The 21711-nt window shown below is 45.0% G+C and overlaps 1 protein-coding gene across 1 annotated transcript in view; it reads right to left on the bottom strand.

The window, feature by feature from the left end:
* rasgef1ba (RasGEF domain family, member 1Ba) overlaps nt 1-19535 on the bottom strand; it is a 32039-nt gene extending 12504 nt beyond the window's left edge. The window contains exons 1-8 of the mRNA XM_041937140.1: nt 19243-19535; nt 11617-11799; nt 11093-11215; nt 10783-10920; nt 4508-4723; nt 2925-2999; nt 1852-1947; nt 1005-1107 (exon numbers count right to left, since the gene is read on the bottom strand). Of these exons, the coding sequence (XP_041793074.1) occupies nt 1005-1107; nt 1852-1947; nt 2925-2999; nt 4508-4723; nt 10783-10920; nt 11093-11215; nt 11617-11793 (928 nt within the window). The 5' untranslated portion in view covers nt 11794-11799; nt 19243-19535. The remainder of the gene's footprint in view (nt 1-1004; nt 1108-1851; nt 1948-2924; nt 3000-4507; nt 4724-10782; nt 10921-11092; nt 11216-11616; nt 11800-19242) is intronic.
* Between the last annotated feature and the right edge of the window lie 2176 nt (nt 19536-21711).

Below are 21711 nucleotides of genomic sequence, written 5' to 3'. Positions count from 1 at the left end.
AAAGACAGAGAACAGCTGGCACTCCAATATCCTCTCACTGCTCTGCTCGGCTTTACCCCCTCATCATCCCCTCCTCCCTCGTGTGCTCACACTCTCTCCGGTCAGTGCTGACCATCTGCCTGGATGGTTTGTTCTGCGTCCTCTTCCAGCTGCCCCCCACCCTCTGCTCTGGACACACGAACCCCCCCTCAGGCCTGTGAGGACGACCAGATGCCCTCTCCTCTAAACACTGGGACATCTCTGGGATCCCCGGAGCCCGTCGGCTGTCTGAGGTGCTTCAGGGCTCTAATTGTGGATTAATTATCCTTCTGTAACCTGGGTGAGTCTGGCCGGACTAATGTCATCTTTATCAAGAAGACGTTTACACACATTCACACCTGGAGGCTGCTCAGTACAACCAGAGTCTAATCTGCTGCCCACTGAGCGGCTCCACTGGCGCTGTCTGGGGTTAAGCGGCAAAGAACTCCTTTTTTAGTTTTCCCGGATTGAACCGGGGATCTTCCAGCCACAAGTCTACTCCTCTACGCTCCAGAGCTCCACAGAAAACACACAAAAACTTGTGTTTCCCTCCTCCGATCGAGATAATTATCTCTCCGTGAACTGCCGCTCCATTCCCTCTGCTGCCGAGCTCCACTGATGTCATTAGGCCGAGGGAAATTACTCAAGTTGGAAATGAACGGGGACAAAGTCATGAGAGGTTACTGCTGCAGGGGGACATTACATCGCTGCACGAAATTCTAACTGAACAACAAATTGTTCATTTACTACGCTGATCTGATTTACTGATGACCGAAAGGAAAAGCTTTGTGCAGGAACGCAGAGGGAACAAGTGTAGCGACAAAATTAGAAAAATGTGACACCCACCATTTACTGATGAATCGGTCGTTTAAGAGTACTTGATCATTTGCGTTTATTACAGACTTAAACTTTGGGTGACAACTTTTCCCCCTGGAAGTCCTGGAAAGAATCAAATGTCATGTCAGAGGAAAGGATAAGGAACTCACATATGATGGCCATGAGGGAGTTGAAGTTGCCGATGTTGAAGCACTCGCGCGCCACGTCGATGAAGAACTCGATGACTCGAGCTCTGTGCTTCTTCTTCACGGGCTGTTGACAAAATAGACATCATTAAGCCCACAGGACTGACTGCACTGTCTGCTCAACACGTTTGTTGGGATTCAGGCAGTTTACTGAACAGTATGAAAGAAGAAAGCTCTAAAGGTTGCTTGTACTTTATGGGACATTTGAGGTTTTATTTGTAAAGTGTGGCTGATTTTTGTTTACTCGGTGACCCTGGAGATCACTGAGCAGACACTGTAGCTTTTATTAACCACCACATGACTAAACACAGACCTGGGGTAACTGTTGCTTAAATACCACTGTGGTGCTGAAACAACTGGTTGATAGATCAATCTAAGACATTAGGTAAGGAAAGATGGCAAACATTCATTGGTTCCTGCTTCTCAAATGTGAAGATTTGCAGCATTTGTCTTTTTAACATCATGTAAATTGAATATATCTTGAATATATTTTGCTAAGGCAAAACATGCAATTTGAATACATCACCATGGTGACATTATTTTTTCCACTCATTTCATGTAACTGGTAGCAAAGCTAAATTTGCCTCCTGCTGGGTGCAGCAGCAGGATTCCAGTGCTGAAATGACCATTTGATTGCCAGTTAATCAACAACAATGTTACTAATCAATTATTCAAGTCACTTAGCCAGAAGTGCCAAAGATTTGTAGTTTAAAGTGCCGTAAATGTGAGAATTTGCTGCTTTTCTCAGCTTTTAAATTAAATGCGTTTTTTGAGCACTGCGGGTGAAGTCGGCCTCGCGTTCCTTACTCACCATGCAGATTTCTGTAGCCACCAGATAACTGAGTCTGTTGAACCATTCAACGTAAGCTTCCAGGTTGCTGGCCTTCTTGTGATCACTGAAGCAACTCTGCAACAACAACAGACTTTCAATTAGCATTTACACTAATTGCAAAGCAAAAAAAATATTGCTGAACTGGAAAAATAAAGCTTATATTTCCCTTTTTTTCCCTTCCTTCAGTCAATGCATCATTGAGCATAAAAAATAAACTCTTGGCTAAGTGGACCTGTGAATCACGCTCAACTTCACTCTGCCTCTATAAGCACAATAGTGGCCGATGTTATTCACATTATGCATGCTGCTCCGTCCTTTGTGTGGATTCCTCTTCATCTAATTCCACACATTCCTTTGGCCTTACGCCACTCACCCCCATGTAGTATTTCCCGCCAGTGGACATGCCGGATTTTAATACGCGCACACACACACCACACACACACACACACACACACACACACACACAGTTATTCCTGTCTTTTCAAAGTGGCTCGTTGGGGGTACAAGGCAGGCTAGCCTGAGGCACAAAGGCAGCCTTAACCCCCCCATCACCTCCCTCCCCAAAAGGGGCTGTTGCCTAGCAGCCAAACGCCAGACAAGAGAACCCATCGCCACACACGCACACGCACACACACACACCCCTTCCCAAAACAAACCCTTGGCAGCAGTGGTTGCTAGGTGATGAGGTGCATGCATGCCCATCCCATCCAGACACTGGGGTGATTTGAGGGAATTGTCAGTGAGGTGTGTGTGAGTGTGTGTTTCTGAAAGTGTGTGTGTGTGTGTATGTATGTATGGGGTGGATATTTGGTCTGCCGCTACAGTCTAGAAATCACCTGCCCTCACAGTGACCTGTGCGACGGCCAGCCTCTGTGTTGTGTAAACTTAACATCCGTCTGGGAGAGAAACTAGGCCGTCTCACCTCTAACCCACACCAGACGGAGACAAATAATGTCTGCACACAGGATTTCAGCCCAAAGAAAGATTGCATAATGGCTGCATGTGCTTCTCTTATTTGGAGCTTTATTCTTACAAAGGAATGCAGACATTACCTTATCGTTGTCCAGAGGGTCTTTCTGGACGAAGGCCTGGACGAATTCTTCAGGTCCGATGTAACTCAGTCTCTCCTGAGAAGGAAGCAAAAGGGAAAATCAACTCCCTGCATCCGTCTTCAGTTTAGAATGTAGACGAATGCTCTGCATCATCTTCAAGGTCAGCACTTGCATTTAAGGAAATATTAAAGGTATTTTATGGTTGTGGCCATGACGGGAATAGTCTAAGTTTTGGAATGAGGAATCAGGAATCGACACAGTCATACTTTTTCTGGTATAATCACTAGCCTCCAGCTGCTAATGTTTAACTATTGATAGATATTGTTATTTAACTGACATCATTGACTCATATTTCTGACTCTGTGGCTCTTCTTTCCTTTTGCTGCTACTTCATTTTAGCATCTACCATTATTCTTCAGTTGTGGCCACAGCGGTTTTAATCAATTGAAAAGTTAATGAGGGCCGATGGTACTTAATGGATCCTTTCCACGGTAGAACGCTATGATGTGACGGGAGCATTTCCATTAAAATGCTGGAAAACTTTTAAGAAAATATTCCATCAGCCTTTATGCTAATACATTCAAGTGGATGTGACTAGATTACATCATTAATTAAGCACCAGTAACTCTGATATATCTTGGGATTTCATTCCTGCTTCACACCAGAGATATCATGTGTGTGCTTTTATAAATGAATGAATGTTTTCTTCTGATCCACATGGTGTTTTATCAGCTGGGATTTCATGTTACAGCGAAGTACACTGCATTTCTTTTTTTGGCTTTTTGGTGAAGATATTTGAAAAACCAGTTTCCATCAGCCTTTATTGCTGAACATTTCTGCTTTCTGTCACCATCTTTCTATGATAGTCACAGCTGGGGAGAGACGACGTGCAGCAAAGGGCTGGAATCAAACCTGGACCACTGAAATAAGCACTGTGCCAACTAGTCCAACTAATGCAAACAGACACACTTTCTATTTTCAGGATTTGTAAGTAAAAATTAGCACAAAAACTTGCATATGGAAATTTACCTTATTGACCTTGGAAGAAACATTTGATAATCAGCTAGTTTTTCAGGTTGACTGATTGTATTTTCAATGGCAAACTAACATGTAATGAATATAAAGCTGTGGTCAAACACCAGCGTTTAAAATCAATGCTGTGGTAGGTCGGACGTGGGAGGAGCCGTGACGTTCGGTTCACCGCGACCACCACACTGATTTCTAATCCATCATACGTGTCAGCTCTCCCCCCTCTCACCCATTCTCCTCTCCAGCATCGATTTGGTCTCACATTCTCTGGCTCATGTGCCGATACGGGTGCGAGTCATCGGCAGGATTTCTGATTGTTCTTTGGAGGGTAACATTTACATCTTAATTTGGTTTGATACGTCACAGCCAATGATTGATATGAGGTAATGATCTAAACTGATTTTTTAAATGAAAATTAGCCCTCTGGGCTAAAATCTGACACACTTGCAGGTTTTCGGTAGATCAACTGGAACTGACCTCGACACAACAATAAAAATAATAGACCAAAATAAAAATGAATACAAAAAGTCCTACAACATCTGGGTTGTTCTCACCAGCTCTATGTGTGTGAGCTGTTGGGCGACAGTAAACGGGTCGTTGCAGATTGACAGCATGTCTCTCTGGATGGCTGCTTGGGGCTTCGCCTTAAGAGCCGTCAGGCGCTCGGCCGCCGTGGAGTTGATCTTAACCAGCGCCTCCTCGTACTGGCTGAGCACCGTCAACCTCCTGATCAGGCCCTGGCTCATCTGGCCGACCGCCTTCCTGTAAACCTGACGGACGGAACGAGGGAAGGACAGCGTGAGGAAAGGGGAGAGGTGGAGAGAGGTGAAAGAAGAAAATCAGTTAGTTTTTATTCTGACATCACTTCTGAATCCAACATATTCTTCAATGAGAGAAGCAATAAACACTCACACTGGTGTGGTTCTGCTGCACCGCAGCACACACTGCAGCGCAAAAGGAAATCTCTTATTGCATTATTTTGTCTTTCAAAAGCGAAAGAGTCTGTGAACGCCCAAGTCTTTACCATGAGCTAGTGCTTTGTTTTCCTGTTCTCTAGCTCAGTACACTTCTGAAACGCGATGGAGACACGACTGTTGGACACAGCTACATCACTATTCCATTAGGTTTGGTCACTGACAGCGTGACAAACACTACAACAGAGATAACAACAAGAGAGCGGAGGGCAATATCCAGTAACAAGCATGCAGCCACTTTGTTTAGTTCAGCTGTAGGCATTTTAGGTTGAACCCTAACCAATCCTCTGTGGCAGAGTGATAACAACCTCAATGGAATTTACAACACACATGTTGACTACATGTCAGCAAGAACTGATGCCAGCTCTCAGCCCAGACCACAGAACGACCCTCAAAATGTGATGCCTGCAGTATTTATTTTGCAGAAAAGCAGCCTTTTGGTCATGCACTGGGAGGGTCACTCACAATGTTATGCAAGCCTCTTCCTGCCGGCCTCATTAAGGCCTCTCAGCTCGACAGGGCAGAAGAGGGAGACTCTTGGCTCCCTGGCCTCAGAGGTCGAGAGGTCGACCCGTTTTGAAACCTCCGCTGGACTCAAAACAGGCCACGGTTAGATAATCTTTCCCTGACTGACACAGTTTAACACAGACGTTGCATAAGAGGGTCTATACAGGGAAGGAGGACATGTGTGTTTGATTTTTGTATGCGGAGGAGACGGTGTGTTATGGTATGAACGTAGAGGATCCTGTTCGTGGCCTCTTTCCATACCACCGGTATGAGCTGCCCAAAAAATTCTGAGGTGATGAGGCCCCCTTTCTCACAACCGCATCTCTCCCTGAGCTTTCTGCCAATTCAGCCTCCAGAATCTGGGTTCTACAAACAAGTCTCCAGTTCGACAGGGTGGGAAGAAACACAGCTAGCCTTATAATGAATGTGGAGGCCCGGTGCCTCGACAGAAATCAAGTGTGAGGAGTCGTTGTGGCGCTCCGGCACTTGGGAAAAATGAGCCGACTCTCATCACTCAGCAGGAAACAGCCAGGGCAGGACCTTTTCTGAAATTCACTTCCCAGGGCGTGACTAATGGATCTGTCTGTTGGTGATGGGGCTGTGATAGGTGTGGTGGCACATGAACAGACACGGTCACATGGCAGCCAATCAGCTGCAGCTCTGCGGATATTGCAGTTTTGGCAAGGGGTGATTGTAAGAGCACAGGACAGAGTAAAGAAAAATGAAGTTGTAAAATAGTAGTGGGAGTCTAGATGGACTAGATGGATCAGAGACAGCCAAACATTTGCTGGTTACAGCTTCTCAGGAAGGCTGCTTTTCATATCATTGTAAATGGAACATCAAAGCAATCTAAAGGCTCCACACTGGTCTCACAGACTGCATGAAGGACTTTTTTACCATTTAGGGATTAATCCAAAAAACATGGAGAGATTAAAAGATATGAAAAATAATCATTATGACGTTGCAGCACGGCATGTAACAACGTCATTTGGACATTGTAATACAGTATCAGTGTAAACACTGTATGCACTAAGCTAATGCTTGACCACAGTCCTGCACAGTTGGACAACAGTGAGACATGCCACCAGTGAAATTCGCTCCAGTTGCCACTTCAAAGTCAGCCATCTGCCGTAGCTTCTGTCCCCACTACGAACAGAGGACGGGCCAGGGTCGGATAAATATAGTCGCAGATCTTGGAGACAACAGCACGGCTGACATTTCCAAGCAGAGCGAGTCACATTTGCTCATCAGAACTATCGGCGCCTCGAATGAGGTGGCCTAGCAGGGGCAAGCTCTTCCCTACGCTGTCGACCCTGGCAGCGATCCTGAGGTGGCAGACGGCCGCTCAGTACAAGTCACCACGACTGAGCGCGTGGTTGGTTCCTGCCACGGTATTACTAGAGGTCCTGCTTTTCTTGGCTGAGTGGGGTTACTTCCTGTGGAGCACCACCTGACCCACACAAAAGGCCTGACTGTTTTTAGCAGGTTAGCCAAGCAGCACTAATGAACAGATAGTAAAAGGTGCATCACGTGGGATTATTATATCTACAAACATCCATGTTGCCAAAGCACAACGGAGAAGAGATACCTCCCAACCACGTAACTGTGGTGCACCAGCACAAGTCCGGGTCTATTTTCGATGCATTCCAGACAAGTCCAAGTCAAGTGTTTGATTGCAAGTCTTTCAGGTTTCTGAATACTATTTTCTGCACATTACTGACTTAAAACATGAAGGAGGAATAACTCATAATCTTTCAGTGTTAATGCAATGAGCATTTAAACTCTAAAAACTGAAGTGCAACAACTGCTCTTCTAGCACTTTAAGTTGTTGTCATTTTTAAAGAAAATCAACAGTTCTTATATTTAACAGAGCTCTGATGTTATTTGAAGGTGGCAGTTGTTCTTCATTTGTCCTAGTTAGCCATTCCATCCTGGAGAACAATAAAGCTTCTTCTCCGAGCAGAGAGCAAATAGTGATTGCGTTCAGGGAAGCGCAGTGGCAACTATCACGAAAAGGTACTGTGCATGCACCACTTGGAAGTTTGTCCAAAAGTCTGCCTTATATCAAGTGTTGCAGGCATCCAAATGGGATATACTGTATAATGTGGGATCTGTTAAATCAACCCAACTTATCATAATAAAGCAAAAATAAAATAAAAACTGCACATTTTGAGGGAAGGCAAGAACTCGGTACCACCAAATGAGGTCAGATCAAGATCACAGCGCTTGTTTTCTTCTCAGCTGCTGCTTCCCTATATATCCAACCACATCCATAATGACAGTCTTACTACAGAGATCAAGGTCCTGGAATGTTCTGAGTGTGGTCTGGACACGACTTTGGCCAGATGTTCGGGACATCTATTCCGGACTCAAACCCTTTCCCAGAGCGCTGTGGTCGACGCTCTGAAGAAGAACCAGCATCTCACTCAGAACTCAAGACCTGCTTATGGTTAGACATTTGTGTTTTGTTTTCAAAACATGATTTTGAGAATCTGTTGCAAACACGACTGCAAATTAGTTCTGATCAAACGTCTGCCGTTGTCATCGGCCTGCTCCCTTGAACAGCTGGACTTCTTCTAAGAGATGTCCTGTAGCGTTTGCGCTACCCGCGGAAGCGAGGAATCATTTTATTATCACGGGTTATCATCTATAGAGATAGAAATAAACGATATCACAGCCTCACTTCCTCAACATTGGCTTGTGGCAATTTGTAAACGCGAGGCACCAAAGCTTCCCCGAGAAGCATTCATTTGACAAACCATTCTTGGTCACGCTGTGCTAATCACGACAACACATGCCCGTGGCTTACATGATACCGCAGCACATCTGCAGGGTATTGTTAAAGGTTGCTTTGTCAACACAGTACGTTCATCCAGGGTTCACAGCCTTCGTGTATTCACTGTTAATGCATGTCTAAATCTGTAAATACAGGGTCAATCAAGGCAGCAGCTTGTTCAGTTAGGTTCCCACGAATTATTAAGGACTGCGCAATTTGTGGTAAAAAACTTGTGGTATTTTTGAGAAGCCATCATTCTATCATTCCGTTACTAACTCATAACGTATCGTATTGCAGTCAGAGGATGTTGTGACATTACCAGACTAAGAGTCCAACAGCAGACTCCAACAAGTTCAGACTCAAGCAGTCACACACGATTGGACGTGCTTTATTTTTTTTAAAAGACTTACAGTATTTAGAAGAGAAATTGAAAGCAAATGTTAAAATCATTGCACAATTTGCCTGAACTGGTTCAACTTACACCCGCCATGGCTACCACAGGTTTGTGTAATGAGAGATTATGAGAAACTCTTGCTTTCACTTCAATTTCACCTCCCAACTGGAGGAGAAACTCAGAACAATTTCCTATAAACAGGTTGTAAAAAAAATGAAGGTAAGTATTTATTACATACGGACGCCTGTGGCTTTCAATTATTCGGCTACACTTAAGAAAAATAGGCACGTGTTGTCTTGTTTTGTTAAACGTAGTGAGCGTGACATCACCTTGAGGGAAAGTACCAGGGAATCTTGGGCTAAACAGCTTTTTGTTGCCTCGAGGCCAGAATTGATTTCAACCATCCAAACATCTTCGGAGGGGTCGTGCTAGTGCCAACTGCAGCCAATCTACTGTGAAATCAAAAGATGTTTGTGTGACTATCAACAGACTGAAAGAGTGTCTATTACTGCTGAACAGTTGAGATGTGTTTTATATCCAGGGATTGAACTGGGGAGCAGATATTGGGAGCTGGAAATGTGTCATGTGAGAAACGTATTGATCTCTAGATTAAATCAGGATCAATACTTTTGCTTGTACTATTGATGAGTCATGCGAAACTGGCATTAAAAGCACTGGGGGTGGGTGGGTTGTGTTTCCTTGTCTTCAATAGTGAAGGGGGGAGGTTTTCCACCAGGACAGATCAGGACTGTCTGGTCCTAACAAGCCCCTGCCACCTCACTGTTAACATCCAGCCCCCAAAACACACACACACACACTAACTGCCAACCACAGCACACCCAAACACATGTGAGCCCATCAGAACATGCACAGAAAGGGCCGTGATTCATGATGACAAACTCAATTATTTGTCCAGACCGAAGAAAACTGAAGTGGGAACATTACCGCTGTTGACAGGGAGGGAAACGAACATGTGATATGTAGCCATTCCAACCCAACTGGAGCAGGAAAAGATGAAAACTGGGAACACTCCCCAAAAACCACTGCATTGAGAAACAACTCCACAGATGGCAGTTTGGCGTCTCTGCTTTCTTATTTCAACATGCTAGTGTTCTTTGAGACTGAACCCCCTTTTTAAGACAAAAAACAGGACAGGAAAACTGTCACGCTCCACAAAAACAGTGCAGAGAACATCAATTTAAAGAAATTGACATTTAGGAAAACTACGCGTATTCACTTTGGTGCAGAGGGTTAGATGAGAGGATTGATTCCGCTCACGTGTGTTAAGTGCAGAGCTAAAGCCAAGAGGTGATTAACTTAGCTGAGCATGGAGACTAGAAACAGGGATAAACAGTTAGCCTGCTGCTCGCCAAGAAACAATTACTGCATGCAACTCCTTCTAAAACCCCAAAATATAATTTTCTGTGTTTGCACAGATTAAACAGACAGGATACGTGTTCATCAGTAAGCTTTAGGGGCGCCAGTAGCAGGATTCTCAAACTTGAGCCGTCTCCCCCAGCTTCCAGCCGTTATGCCGAGGCTACCAGCTCCAGATGCACGAGAGTGATGTCCATAATCCGACTCTCAGCCACGAAACAAATGATCTGAAAAGTCACCATTTTACTGTTCCATTAACTTCTGCTGTTTCCACGAGAGGAAATGCTAACGCTTGTCAAAACAGCATTTCTATACCTAAATGTCCCCCACTGGAGGGTCCGCGTGTGCGACAAAGATAACAGAGGGCAAAGGACAAAAGCAGTTCTACCCCGCTAAAAAAACTTTCATCTAAACAGCGCTGTGGAGGCTACCGACGCGCTAAGCCAGTGACATTCAGCTCTGCAGCAATAGAACAATTCATATGCTGCCTAGGAAGGAGCGCCGCAGAGGCGACAAAAAAGCCACCTAGCCCATGAACAATGGGGCTTTTCTCTCAACCCAGCCAGCCTCAAAACCTGCTTTGTTGCCACCTCCCTCCACTGCTATCAGCAAAAATCTGCCTGTGCCCGTAGCTCTGCTGCATGTGCGGTCTACAAAACAGGCCTCCGCTGCTTGTGATAACACCTGAACTAAACACATTATCTAATCAGCAGGCCAGCCTTTGTCACTGAACTCATTTAGTATGACAAGCTTTTTTTTTGTTGCGCGCGTATGATGAGTGGCAGATCACCAAGGACTGACCTCGTCTCCACTGGCCAGCCGGTGGGTCAGCTCCTTCAGGCTCCGCATCATCCTCTCATCCCTGAAGTCGTACGGGAAGGTCTCCGTCCACTCTGTGAGCAGCTGGAGGATCTTGGGAGCAATCTTCCTGACTCTCATCTGAAAATGCAGGATGAACACATAAGTACCGAGTAAGCAGCATTGACAACCACAACTAGGATGCGTAAATGTCCTGATTTTGTAGTGGAATCACAGCTAAGAGCCCACATTATTCCACTGATCCCTGAAACTTGGAAAGAGAATTTTGATAAATCCGAGATGCAACACATACTTTGTCAGCTTGGGGATCGCCGAGTCGCTGTTGCTCCATACACAGGTGACACACCTTCGACATGAGTTCGTAGGGGTGGATGAAGAGGCGGGAGCTGAGGAGGAAGGTGAAGATGTACGTCCTCTGTGGAGAGGCAAGCAAATATGTTTACTACCAAAAGCTAATCATGAAGACAAATTGACTATTTAAATTTGAGAATGGGCTTTATAATCAATCACAAGGGATAAAAACCTGCTCGGGGGAATGATATCTAAACAAGAATATATATAAAAAGCAAGTTGGCTGAAAGTTTTAATCTCTGGTGCACAGAAAGAAAAGGAGATGCAAGAAAGACAGAAAGACAAAGAGAGAAACAGAAAATGAAAGTGACTTTGGCACTTAACAGGGTCTCAAGGCACCAGAGCTTCTCAGACAGAAAAGAAAGAAGGCTTTACCTCCTTCCTTTGATGAAACTGCAAAGGAGAAGGGAAAATACCACCCGGGATAATAAAAAAAAAGTAACACGCAAAAGAACCGACACTCACGTCTGGGTAATAGTCTACAGTTGGGACCAAGTGGTGAATGAGGGCCTCCAGGGACCCGGACACCAGGTTGTTGTCATGATAAAAGAGGCCGGGGTAGCCCTCCTCCTTGGTCTGGTACAGGTTCTTGTTGTAGCTGCCGGTGTTCAGCTGCCCCGTGAACGGCGGTGTCTGAGGCATGTTGTCCTGCAGAGACAGAGAGGACAAACACAGGAACAGTCAGTCAGAACTTCTTATCCGATAGATATTTCGCCGCAGACGCTGATGCAGGATGGCCAAACAAAATCCAAAATAGCTCCGAGACACAAACACAGACGGCGAAGGTTTTGTTTGGGAAACGGTTTGGACGCGGTCAACACCCTTCCTCCTCTGCTGTCCATTTTAAGCTTTCTGGGTTCGGGTTTAGGTTTTTTTTTTCTAATGTACGAATGGCTGACTGAAAAAGTTGAAAAGCAAACTGTGGTTGAGACACAAAAAGAGAGAAAGGAGGAGGCTCATGAGTCATCTGCCTTACAATGAAAAACACTCGCATAGACTGCTCAGTTTTGACCCCACTGAGCTTCACAGGGAATTGAACCCTTAACCCTGGCAGCATTAGTGCTTTGCTCTACAGAGCCATGGTCAAGTTGTCACAGCCTAATAGTGTGACTCATCTCATAGAGCGCAACTGTTGAAAATAACCAAATTCTTAGAAAACAAAACAGATGAAGGTTACAGATTTCACATTTGGTACTTTCCTATAAATCTTCAGTCGGACAATTCATTCATTCAAAAACACTCCTGACTCACAAAGAGTTGGTGTTTTATAAATCTTACAAAGAGAGTTCTGTGTTTAAACATGCAGATACCAAGAACAAATTACACCAGAAAACGTGTAAGAGCTTATGAGAGAGCCCCGCAGGACTCTGCTCCATCACGTTGCCTGTTTACGTCCACCGCTGCCATGTGTTTGTGCGTGATGCAAAGCCACTGTGTGCGAAACACGCAGAGGAATCGTGATGCTGGGTAGAATATGACAAGTGGGGGAACGTGTGTGGCAGCGGCATGTTAACACTGATCAAAACATTGCCTTGGAAGCACGTCAAACGACTCCTGCAGCACAATCCGCTTCCCGTTGATCAATTTGTACCAAACAATCACAGCTTTGTCGGGAAATCAAACAGATACGGTAACTCGGAGCTATGCAGGGGTGACAGCATGACACAAAAGAAAATGAGCGTTCGGTAATGCTGGGTGTCAAAGTCACTTTTTACACACTGAAAAATATTTTATAAAATATAGGAGAACTGACAAGCATTCAGCGCCTGGTCAGATGTACTTTTTCTTTGATCAGATAATTTCCTATTTGAATTAAAACATTGTCGTGTTGTTTGGGCTGCAAACTTATATGGCTGCTTTTGAAATGAAGACCATCACAGCATCCCGCTCTCAGGTCTGACGCTCTGACTGGTCCTCACAGAGATAGAACACCAAGCTCTCACACACGTTCCTCTGCCAGCCTCCTGACCTCTGAACCTGGCACTCTGGCTCAATCCCATGCCAGGCAGACTTATGGTTCGAGAAGCACAAAGGGCCTTTTCACACTGGGGGTTTGGCGCAGGGTGCAACAACCCCGCCCCCACACACCGTCACAACCCTCCACACCCCCACCCTCCTTGACAATATGCTGCCCCGTGGCTGCCTGCCGAGCCAGGAAGCCTTTAAAGCCGATGCACTGAAATGCTGCCAGGGGCGGATACGGGGGATGCCAGGAGGTATAAACTGCACCTGCCCACACACTGGCACACGGAGTTCAAATAAATTTAAGGTTTCATTGTCCTGTGATGTAATTTTGGTTTGTAGAGGAGGCTTACATAAGAACAAAAAGAAAATCGTGAGGATAAACATCTGCTGATCAGACCAGAGAGAATTTAACAGATATTATTTAATAGCATTTCATGGTCTAAGAGCCTTTTGCAGGAACATGGAGTTTGACTTAGATGCCGAAACAAACCCCGTTTACTCATAAGTTCGCTTAAAGCCCACACAAGGCTACCCATGCATCTACCCTTCCACTCTCACACGCCTGCCGCTCCATAATGCACGCGTGCACACACAGACCATTGCTATTATTCAGCCAGACAGCCGTGGCCATTTCCATGAGAAAGGCGAGTGTGAGGAGTCAGAGCACAGCGGCCCGAGCATCTGCTGCACCATGTGGCTTCCCCACAGAGAGGGAGAGACGGGGAGAGAGGAGGGATATCCTGATAACAGTCAACTGTTTTGCAATATTTGTTTACTCCACTGAGGGTTTCTGCTGAACTTGAGTGCTCTTTTCTGTGCAGCACTGACTCATTTAGTTACAGTCTCTTACATACAAGTGCAACCACAGACATCTAGTGTCCACAAAGCAGCTCTAAAAACACCACTGGGGTTAAGACGGAGAGCGCATCAACAGCAGCAGGTGATCGAGGACTGAGAACATGGCCCATTCACTGTTCCCAGCTGGGATCTAAACCACCACCTCCCTGGTCCCACGCTTGCTTTTCTCGCAGCGAAGGGGGAGCTTGTTTTAGTTGGATGTGGAGCTCAAACAATTAGTCGATCAACATAAAATCAATCAACAATTTGAACTTTTCATTGTTTTAGCAATTGTCCTAACATATCTTTGATTTACTTAATGAAGCAAACATTTGTCGGTTCCAGCTTATCCAAATATAACTACTTTGTCAGTGCTGTTATAAAATGTACTTTGGCATGATTGTGTCATGTTTATTCATTAAGTCATTGCAGGCTGCTCACAACAATATCTGGCCTCACACTACCTGACATAAGCTTTACCTGTTTTAAATACAGAAAGGAGAGCACCGGTATCAAAAAGGGAATCTTTATTGGCTGAAGACCTGAGCTGAGGTGCTGGAGTTTGTATTGGTGCCTGTTTGCTCCCCTAGTGGGATGCAAAGTTCAACATTTCATTTCTGGCACCAGTTATATCAGTCTGTTTAGTTGGCCTGGGACCTTTTTGATGCTAATGCAGATCTTTCGTGTCCAACCTTCACCTACTAGACTGCTGAAATCCACACGGACACATCATCACATGCAGCTCAGATCACAAAGCATGAGGTGAAAGAACTGGGTTTATAAGATCTAACACTGCAACAAGTTGTCACTCTACCCTCTGGTGTTTCTGTAAAGGTGAACAGTCTGGATTAATCTCATGCTGCCAGGGGCATGTGAGCTTCTCTGAAGATAAAAGATGAGTCTCCAATACAAAAAAAAAAACCTTAGATAGAAGACACCATGAGATCAGATGTCTGTGGAGATTCTCATTCGTTCAGGTCGTGGTGCTTTTAAGGACTTGCAAAAGGCAACTGGACTTGCTCGAGGTTTTAGAAGACGACATGAGATCAGATGCTGCACTTTGTCCTCTAATCTCTCTGTCCCTTATATCAGGTCACACATGCAGGTCAGTACAAACAGTTTCCAAGATCGTCTTAACACACATTTGTACTTAATGACTTAATGTTTTGTTGATGCTCTTGCTTGACACTTTGGCCTTTAACAGAGACCTTGTTCTCTGGCCAAAAAAATGCTAATTAGTTTGGTTTTGTGCAGCTAGAGGATACCACCACCATCACCACCACCACCATCACCACCAGTGCACTGAAGCCAAGAGTATCTATTCTCATCTGCTCTGCTCCACACATGCCAGCTGCAGCCTTCACCACAATCCTAGAAACAAAGCGCAGGATGCTTACAAGCAGCGACAACTGACACGCGCTGATTTACATTTGGTTTCCAGGTGTCTGTGTGGTAGTAGTAGTAGTTGTGGGCTTGGGGGTCGAGGGGGACACGTCAAGTCCCCGGGCCTGACAAAAGCAAACTCTTAGCACGCCGCTGTTGGTTTAGCGTGGCTGCTGGCTGGGTGGCAGCTGAAGGTAAACAAACAAAATGCCACAGCTCGCCTCCCCACTTCAGGGGGGTTTGTTTAGGTTGGATGGATGGTTTTAATTATAGCCTTGCCGGGCTTGTGTATGTGTGTGTGTGTGTGTGTGTGTGTAGCCATCTGCCTCAATGTGTAAAAACAAGTCTGGTTTGGACTTAAATTGGATTTAAAAACAGAGGACATTCAAATTTCGGTCTGTTTCTGCTCATTCGTGAGTTAAAAGATCTTATTGTACTCAGCTTAAAAGCATCAAGCTGTAAATTGTTGCTTTTGGGCAAAAACTTCAGCACATCTCTAGGAACTAAGGACATCAATTTTAACAATATCAAAAGCAATTTGAAGTGATTAGAAAACTCAGACCGTTCTTAGTCACCATCTTCAAACAAAGATCCTCTTTAAACGTTCAATCTCAGACCTGTTTTTTATAGTCACGCAGAAACTGTTGCCACTTTTTCACTGACTAAAGACCAAACTGCTGATTATCTCATGGCAGTGACTCTCCCAGAAGACTGCCTGGCTCAAGGGCTGACTCAGTGGTGTCCTGTGGTGGTCTGCAGGGGCTGTTCTCACCTCCTTCCTAGTTTTTACGGGCATTACTGTTAGGCTGATCATGTGCTGTAGCATTTGGAGGTAAAGGGTTGATTTATGGGAAGGGAGAAGGGGAATTTTTAGTTTCAGGCCATGATTTGCTGAAAGGTTATAGAAATGTCAAAATATTTCCCTTTTTCGCCCTGTGGGGAAATTTTGAAATAGAAGGGCAGCAGCTTAAAAAGCACCAAACCTCCTCGGGCAAATGTCACATTAGGAGTAAACCCTGCCGTTTACGTGAAATTACCTTCAGGCTGCAGAGCCATCAGTGCTCGCAGGTAATTCTGTCTCCAAACGCATGGGTGTGGCTGCTCCCCCGGGGAGGAGAATGATGGAGCCCGGTCTCTCACTTGCTCAAAATACAAGCTATCAAAGAGCCGGCGGAGGCCTTCCCGCCCTGCCCGCACTCTTAACGACCGCTCATGATGAGCGCCCATCAGCAGTTCAGAGGCAGTAAAAAAAAAGCCTGAACAGACAGAAAACCATTCCCATGGTCCACGAGACACACACACGCAGCGTTTACTGTTCTCCGATGCCATTCCTGAGACATTTCTAAGATCTTCCTGCAACCGGCGAGGAGCACGCAGGTCAAAGCAGTAAAGCTCTGAGATTTGTGACGTAATAAAACATCCTCTGCAGCCTAAACAGCAATATGCTTGAGAAGTGGCGTCCACAGAAATGAAAGCTGAAGAGACAAAGTAGAACAGTGTTTTGTTTTCGCTTTATTGGGGCTGAAGGAGGCTGTAGCAGTGGGGGAATGCTGTGAGACACTTTGAGAGACCAGCAGTAAATCAACACCCCCCCCTCCAACACACACACACACTGCGTAAACACTGAAAGGCATGAGGAATCCCACTCATCCATGGCTTGAGGAAATGAGGGTGAGAGATAGCCGAGTGGATGAGAGAGAGCGAAGAGGCCACAGTGGAGTAGTGGAAGTAGTCTAAATAAAGACGGCTGGTTGGTAAGGTTGTTTGAAGCTGGTGTGTGGTCAGAAGTACTGAGTAACATTACACCTGCCTGAGAGGGCAGCAATCAAAAGGTGGGATTGGAGTGAACGTTAGAGATGAAATTTAGAGACGCTTAGTGGGGAATAAAGGAGAGAAGCAGATGTGGTGGGGTTAACAACTCTGATCAGTTTTTAACTACTGAGTTGATTCATCAGTTCCTCTATCTGCCAGCGTGGTGCAATGCAATCTACCCACCTACTAGCCCAGTTGGTATTCACACATGCAACAGTGGCAACTAAAGACTATTTTTCATCACTGCTTTAGCACCTAGATTACAAAACCTTCCAGAAAATGCTGCAGACTGAACTGAAAGGACAAATGCTATTTGGACACTTTCCATCACATCTTATAATGGCTCAAAACAGAAGCCTGTTCCTCAGTGCAATGCACCTTCCAGCAGCAGGAGGTTAGTATATAAAATGCAGTAACGTGCAGCTCATCCACACTTTCCCGACTGCATTCACACCAGTGATGAGTGTTGTCCTACCAACAGTGTTCATGCGAGTGGTAATGTTTGCAGCTGTTGCACTGAGTGGTAAAAATCGCAGCTTTCATATAAGATTCTGTCACCTGGCATCATCAGTCCTCGACAGGATCCCCCCTGCAGACTCTAAAACATCCTGCACAGAGGGACGCTGCAGCAGAGGCAACACCTCTGTGGCATCTACTTCTGATGCCTCCCCTGAATCTTTAACAACCGCAGGCAGAGAAGTTGAGGTTGGGATTTACTGGAAACGTCAAACAGACAAATTTCAGCTTGTGTACTGAGGGTTCATTCAAGATGTGTCTGGACTGGGAAAGTCCTGACCTCAAAGATTTCTCGAGAAACACTGATTTTTACAATTTGCAGGTCAGAAGACGTCTGGGCATCAATGTTGACATTTTTGGGGCATCTGTGTTATATATCCATTGATTCACCACATTTCTAAAGACTGTATATCAACTTGTGGTCAGCACCTGCCTCACAGTCATTTAAATGCCATAGAAACAACAGTAACACGTAACCTAGATGACAGAAATATTCAATTTTCAACCAAACTTTGCTGAGAAAGGGCTCCGCAGGGTGGAAACTCATGCAGCTCATGATGGAATTCACCAAATTGGCCTCTTAAAAGACCTTGTGGTCAATTTTAGCCCAGTTTTAATGCTTTGATCTTTTTGACTTGCAGATCAATGAATCAGCTCTGGCCCAGGCTTGAGCGATAGATATAAACACTAAGCAGCAGCACACTGCATCACCGCTTGCATCGAACATCAGGCTCTACAAAGACCCATATTTCATGACAGGAAGCTTCCCACTTTGTCTCCTTTTCTACAAACAAAGACCGCCACAACCACTACTACACAACACCAGAGGTACAGTAGCAATCATGTAATCCACAGCAACAATAACTCATTCGAGTGCTTCCACAGGAGACACCCTCACATTGTCAGCGGCCCGGAGTCGTGCCAAATCACCAATAAACGGATTTAACTTGTCAGCACATTAAGGAAAGCCCGATGCATGCCTGTAATACAGAGCAGTGGCACGGAGAGCCAAGGAGAACAGAGCAGAGTTATTCAGGAGAGATGTGGGATTAACTTCACTGATCCCTCTCTGTCTTGCAGGGGAGGAGAGGGGGAATCCTCTTAGCCAGAAGGTAGTGGGGGTTAAAAATAGCCCGCCATTGACACTGATTTCAAAAATCCTATTATTGGGGTTCATTTTAGGGGTCACTGAGGGGGGAAAAGACAGGATAGACACAGCCTCTCAGCACAGCCAGCCAATCTGGGCATCATTACCCTTGTTTGTTTTGACTCTGGAGGTTAAAGAGACGCGCTGCCAGCGCTCATACAGCAACAAAGGTCCAATTTAAACACCAGAAACTCAAGCTGAAATCTTAATATCTGCGGTCAAGTCAGGAAAAGAGTCACAGAGCATTCAGACAGAGGTCAGGTCATTTACAAACGCTGCCGATCCTGTTTGGCTGGAAATAAAAGTGCGCTCTTTCCGCCACCTGCGCGCATTGTGGACAAACACTGGGTGACCGAGGGGCACAGAAGGCGTAACATTCAATAAAAACGCAACAACAACATCTATCCCCACAACTCATCCGCACAGCTCACCTCAATAAGAAGTAATCCAGGTGCAAACTCTTCTCGTATCCTTTCCCGAAATGCGCGAAACACCCTTTGAGCAGCCGAGACTCTCAGCTGTTACATATGAATAAAGCGAGGCGGTGAAAGCCGGCAGTCGCTCCCTGCTCCGGCCGCTCACTGCAGCATTATTCAGCTGGAAATGGCCGAAAGTAAAGCGTGTATTGTGGGTTTCAGAGCAGCAGCAGCAGCGGCAGGTCTGTTCACTGACGGTGAATCCGCATGAATGACTGACAGCTCCGGCCGTGTCGCTCCGCCGCAGCTTCCTCGAGCGTGTGAGCTCCGGAGCCGCGAGCAGGCTCGAGACACTGTAGCGAGGGCGAGGCGTCAGCCAATCAGAGGGCAGAGTTGAGCCCCTCCACACCCCCTCTTCTCCTCTCTTCAATTTCATTTCTCTTTCTCATCCATGCTCTCGCTTTCTCACCACTCCGACGTGTTTTCCATCGGCTGCTTTCTCATCCTTCCTCTTACAGGTTTCATTTCTCCGTCCAGTGTGCTGTATTTAGGAAAACCAGATGGAGTGTTGCCAGAGCATCAACGCTTAAAAGGAAGATTAAAAACAGAGCATGGAAAGCACACTGACAACTTTTCTAAGATTAGTTTCTGTATGTACTGTATGTGTGTGTTGTATGGGCTTCTTCAAACGTGTTTTTTCTCTTATATTCTTTCACTTTTAGTTATGTTTTAATTTTCTTGACTTTTACCTCATGTTTTTGTATGTAATTTACTGTGAAGCACATTGAGTTTATTTATAATGAAACAAACAAAAATGTCTTGCATTAAAGACAAGACTACAGCCACGCTAGCAACTCTCTCAGGTTGTGCTTATAGGCACAGCGGCGCTAAGTGCTAACGTCAGCATGCGCACAACAGCATGTTTACCATGTTCATCATTTTAGGTTAGCATGTTAACATGCTAACACTTGCTAATTGGGACTAAAAACGCAGCAGGTATGGCAGAGGCTGATGGGAATGGCATTCGTTTGGCAGGTTGCTCGTAAACTGGACAGAGTGAAATTTTGACCTGATGATGGCGCTGCATGGAAAGTCAGGGGTCGCCAAAGTTATTCTAATTCATCCTGAGGGGGGGCGTGAATGTCTGTACTGAGTCTTGTCCCTCAAAAATACAAAAGTCAACCACAGGATATCACTAGAGGAAAAATCAGGTGGTCACCAAAGTCAGCAGGGTTCATCCAATGGGAACCATGAACATCTGTTCCAACTTCCATGTCAATCCAACAACTGATTCAGTTTGGGCCAAAGAGATATTTAGTATATATTAGTGTTGTCTGTTATAACAGTGACCAGCCAACTAGAGGAAAACTGGCTGCAATCTGACATTCACCCATCAACATTTTCAATTTATTCTACCTTTTTCTCTCTCCACCTCCCCATCTTACCCCCTTCCCATTTCACCCCTCCTTTCTCCTCTCTTCATCTCCATCCCTCCCCCCACTCTTTCTCTCCTTTGTATGTCTGCACGCCTCAGTCTCAGCTCGGGTCATGGAAATCGAAGCTTCACAAATGAGAACTGTGTAATTGACATCAGTGAAAAAGCTGTGGTATAAAATGAAAGCTGAACATTATTATGCTCACATTATTTCAAACTTCAGAATGGGGCTGAATTATTAGGGTTTTTAACAAAAATGTGCACAGATTAAATGATATAAACATGCAAACCACAATCAAATTTAAATGTCAACTGTGTTAAATCATTTGATGCACTGTTCTCAGGCAAACCGTTATCTTGGCAGTGTTGCCGTGTTCTACCGGCAGATTTACAGAGGGCCATGGTGTTTGGTGTGTGTGCATTATTAGTTTAGTTCTTTTTATTTATTTAACTTTCTAAATGCAGGTCAATGAAGAATGAATTCTCGCCTACAAAGACACCCAGGAAAGAAGAGAAATTGGGGTTACAAAACCCAAAAAAAATAGAAATTGTTCTTTTGTTGTTTTGTATCTGCAGAAAATAGCAATTTGTAACACAAAAGCCTATTTTTAATTTATTGACAACAACTGTTCTGCTTATCTTTTAACAAGAGAAAACAGAACAAGACCATCGGATGTTTTCTTCTTCTCTAAGACAAACTTCATCATAGCTCACTTACTCTAAACAGCAAAGAAATGTGACTTACACAAAGAAGACATACTGGATGTTTGCTCAGCCGTGGAATCCTTTGTGCTTGGCTGACTTTCTCCACATTTCCAAGCAGAGTAATAAGCCACGGTAAAATAACAGCAAATCACCCCAAATCTCATCAACATCCAGAGGTATTACGTAATCTGGTATTAACGCAGATTTACGTATATGCACTAATCCAGCTTTTCTCTCGCTTAAGTGACTGCACAGAGTTTGACCACAAAGATCAGGATTGCAGTCATTATGTAGGACATGATGGGACACAAACGCAGTGTATGTCGTCAAACAATACACACGGT

Source organism: Chelmon rostratus, chromosome 5 (genome assembly GCF_017976325.1).
Source record: "Chelmon rostratus isolate fCheRos1 chromosome 5, fCheRos1.pri, whole genome shotgun sequence".
In the NCBI taxonomy this organism is placed as follows: Eukaryota; Metazoa; Chordata; class Actinopteri; order Chaetodontiformes; family Chaetodontidae; genus Chelmon; species Chelmon rostratus.
This window is presented reverse-complemented; position numbering and strand designations above follow the sequence as displayed.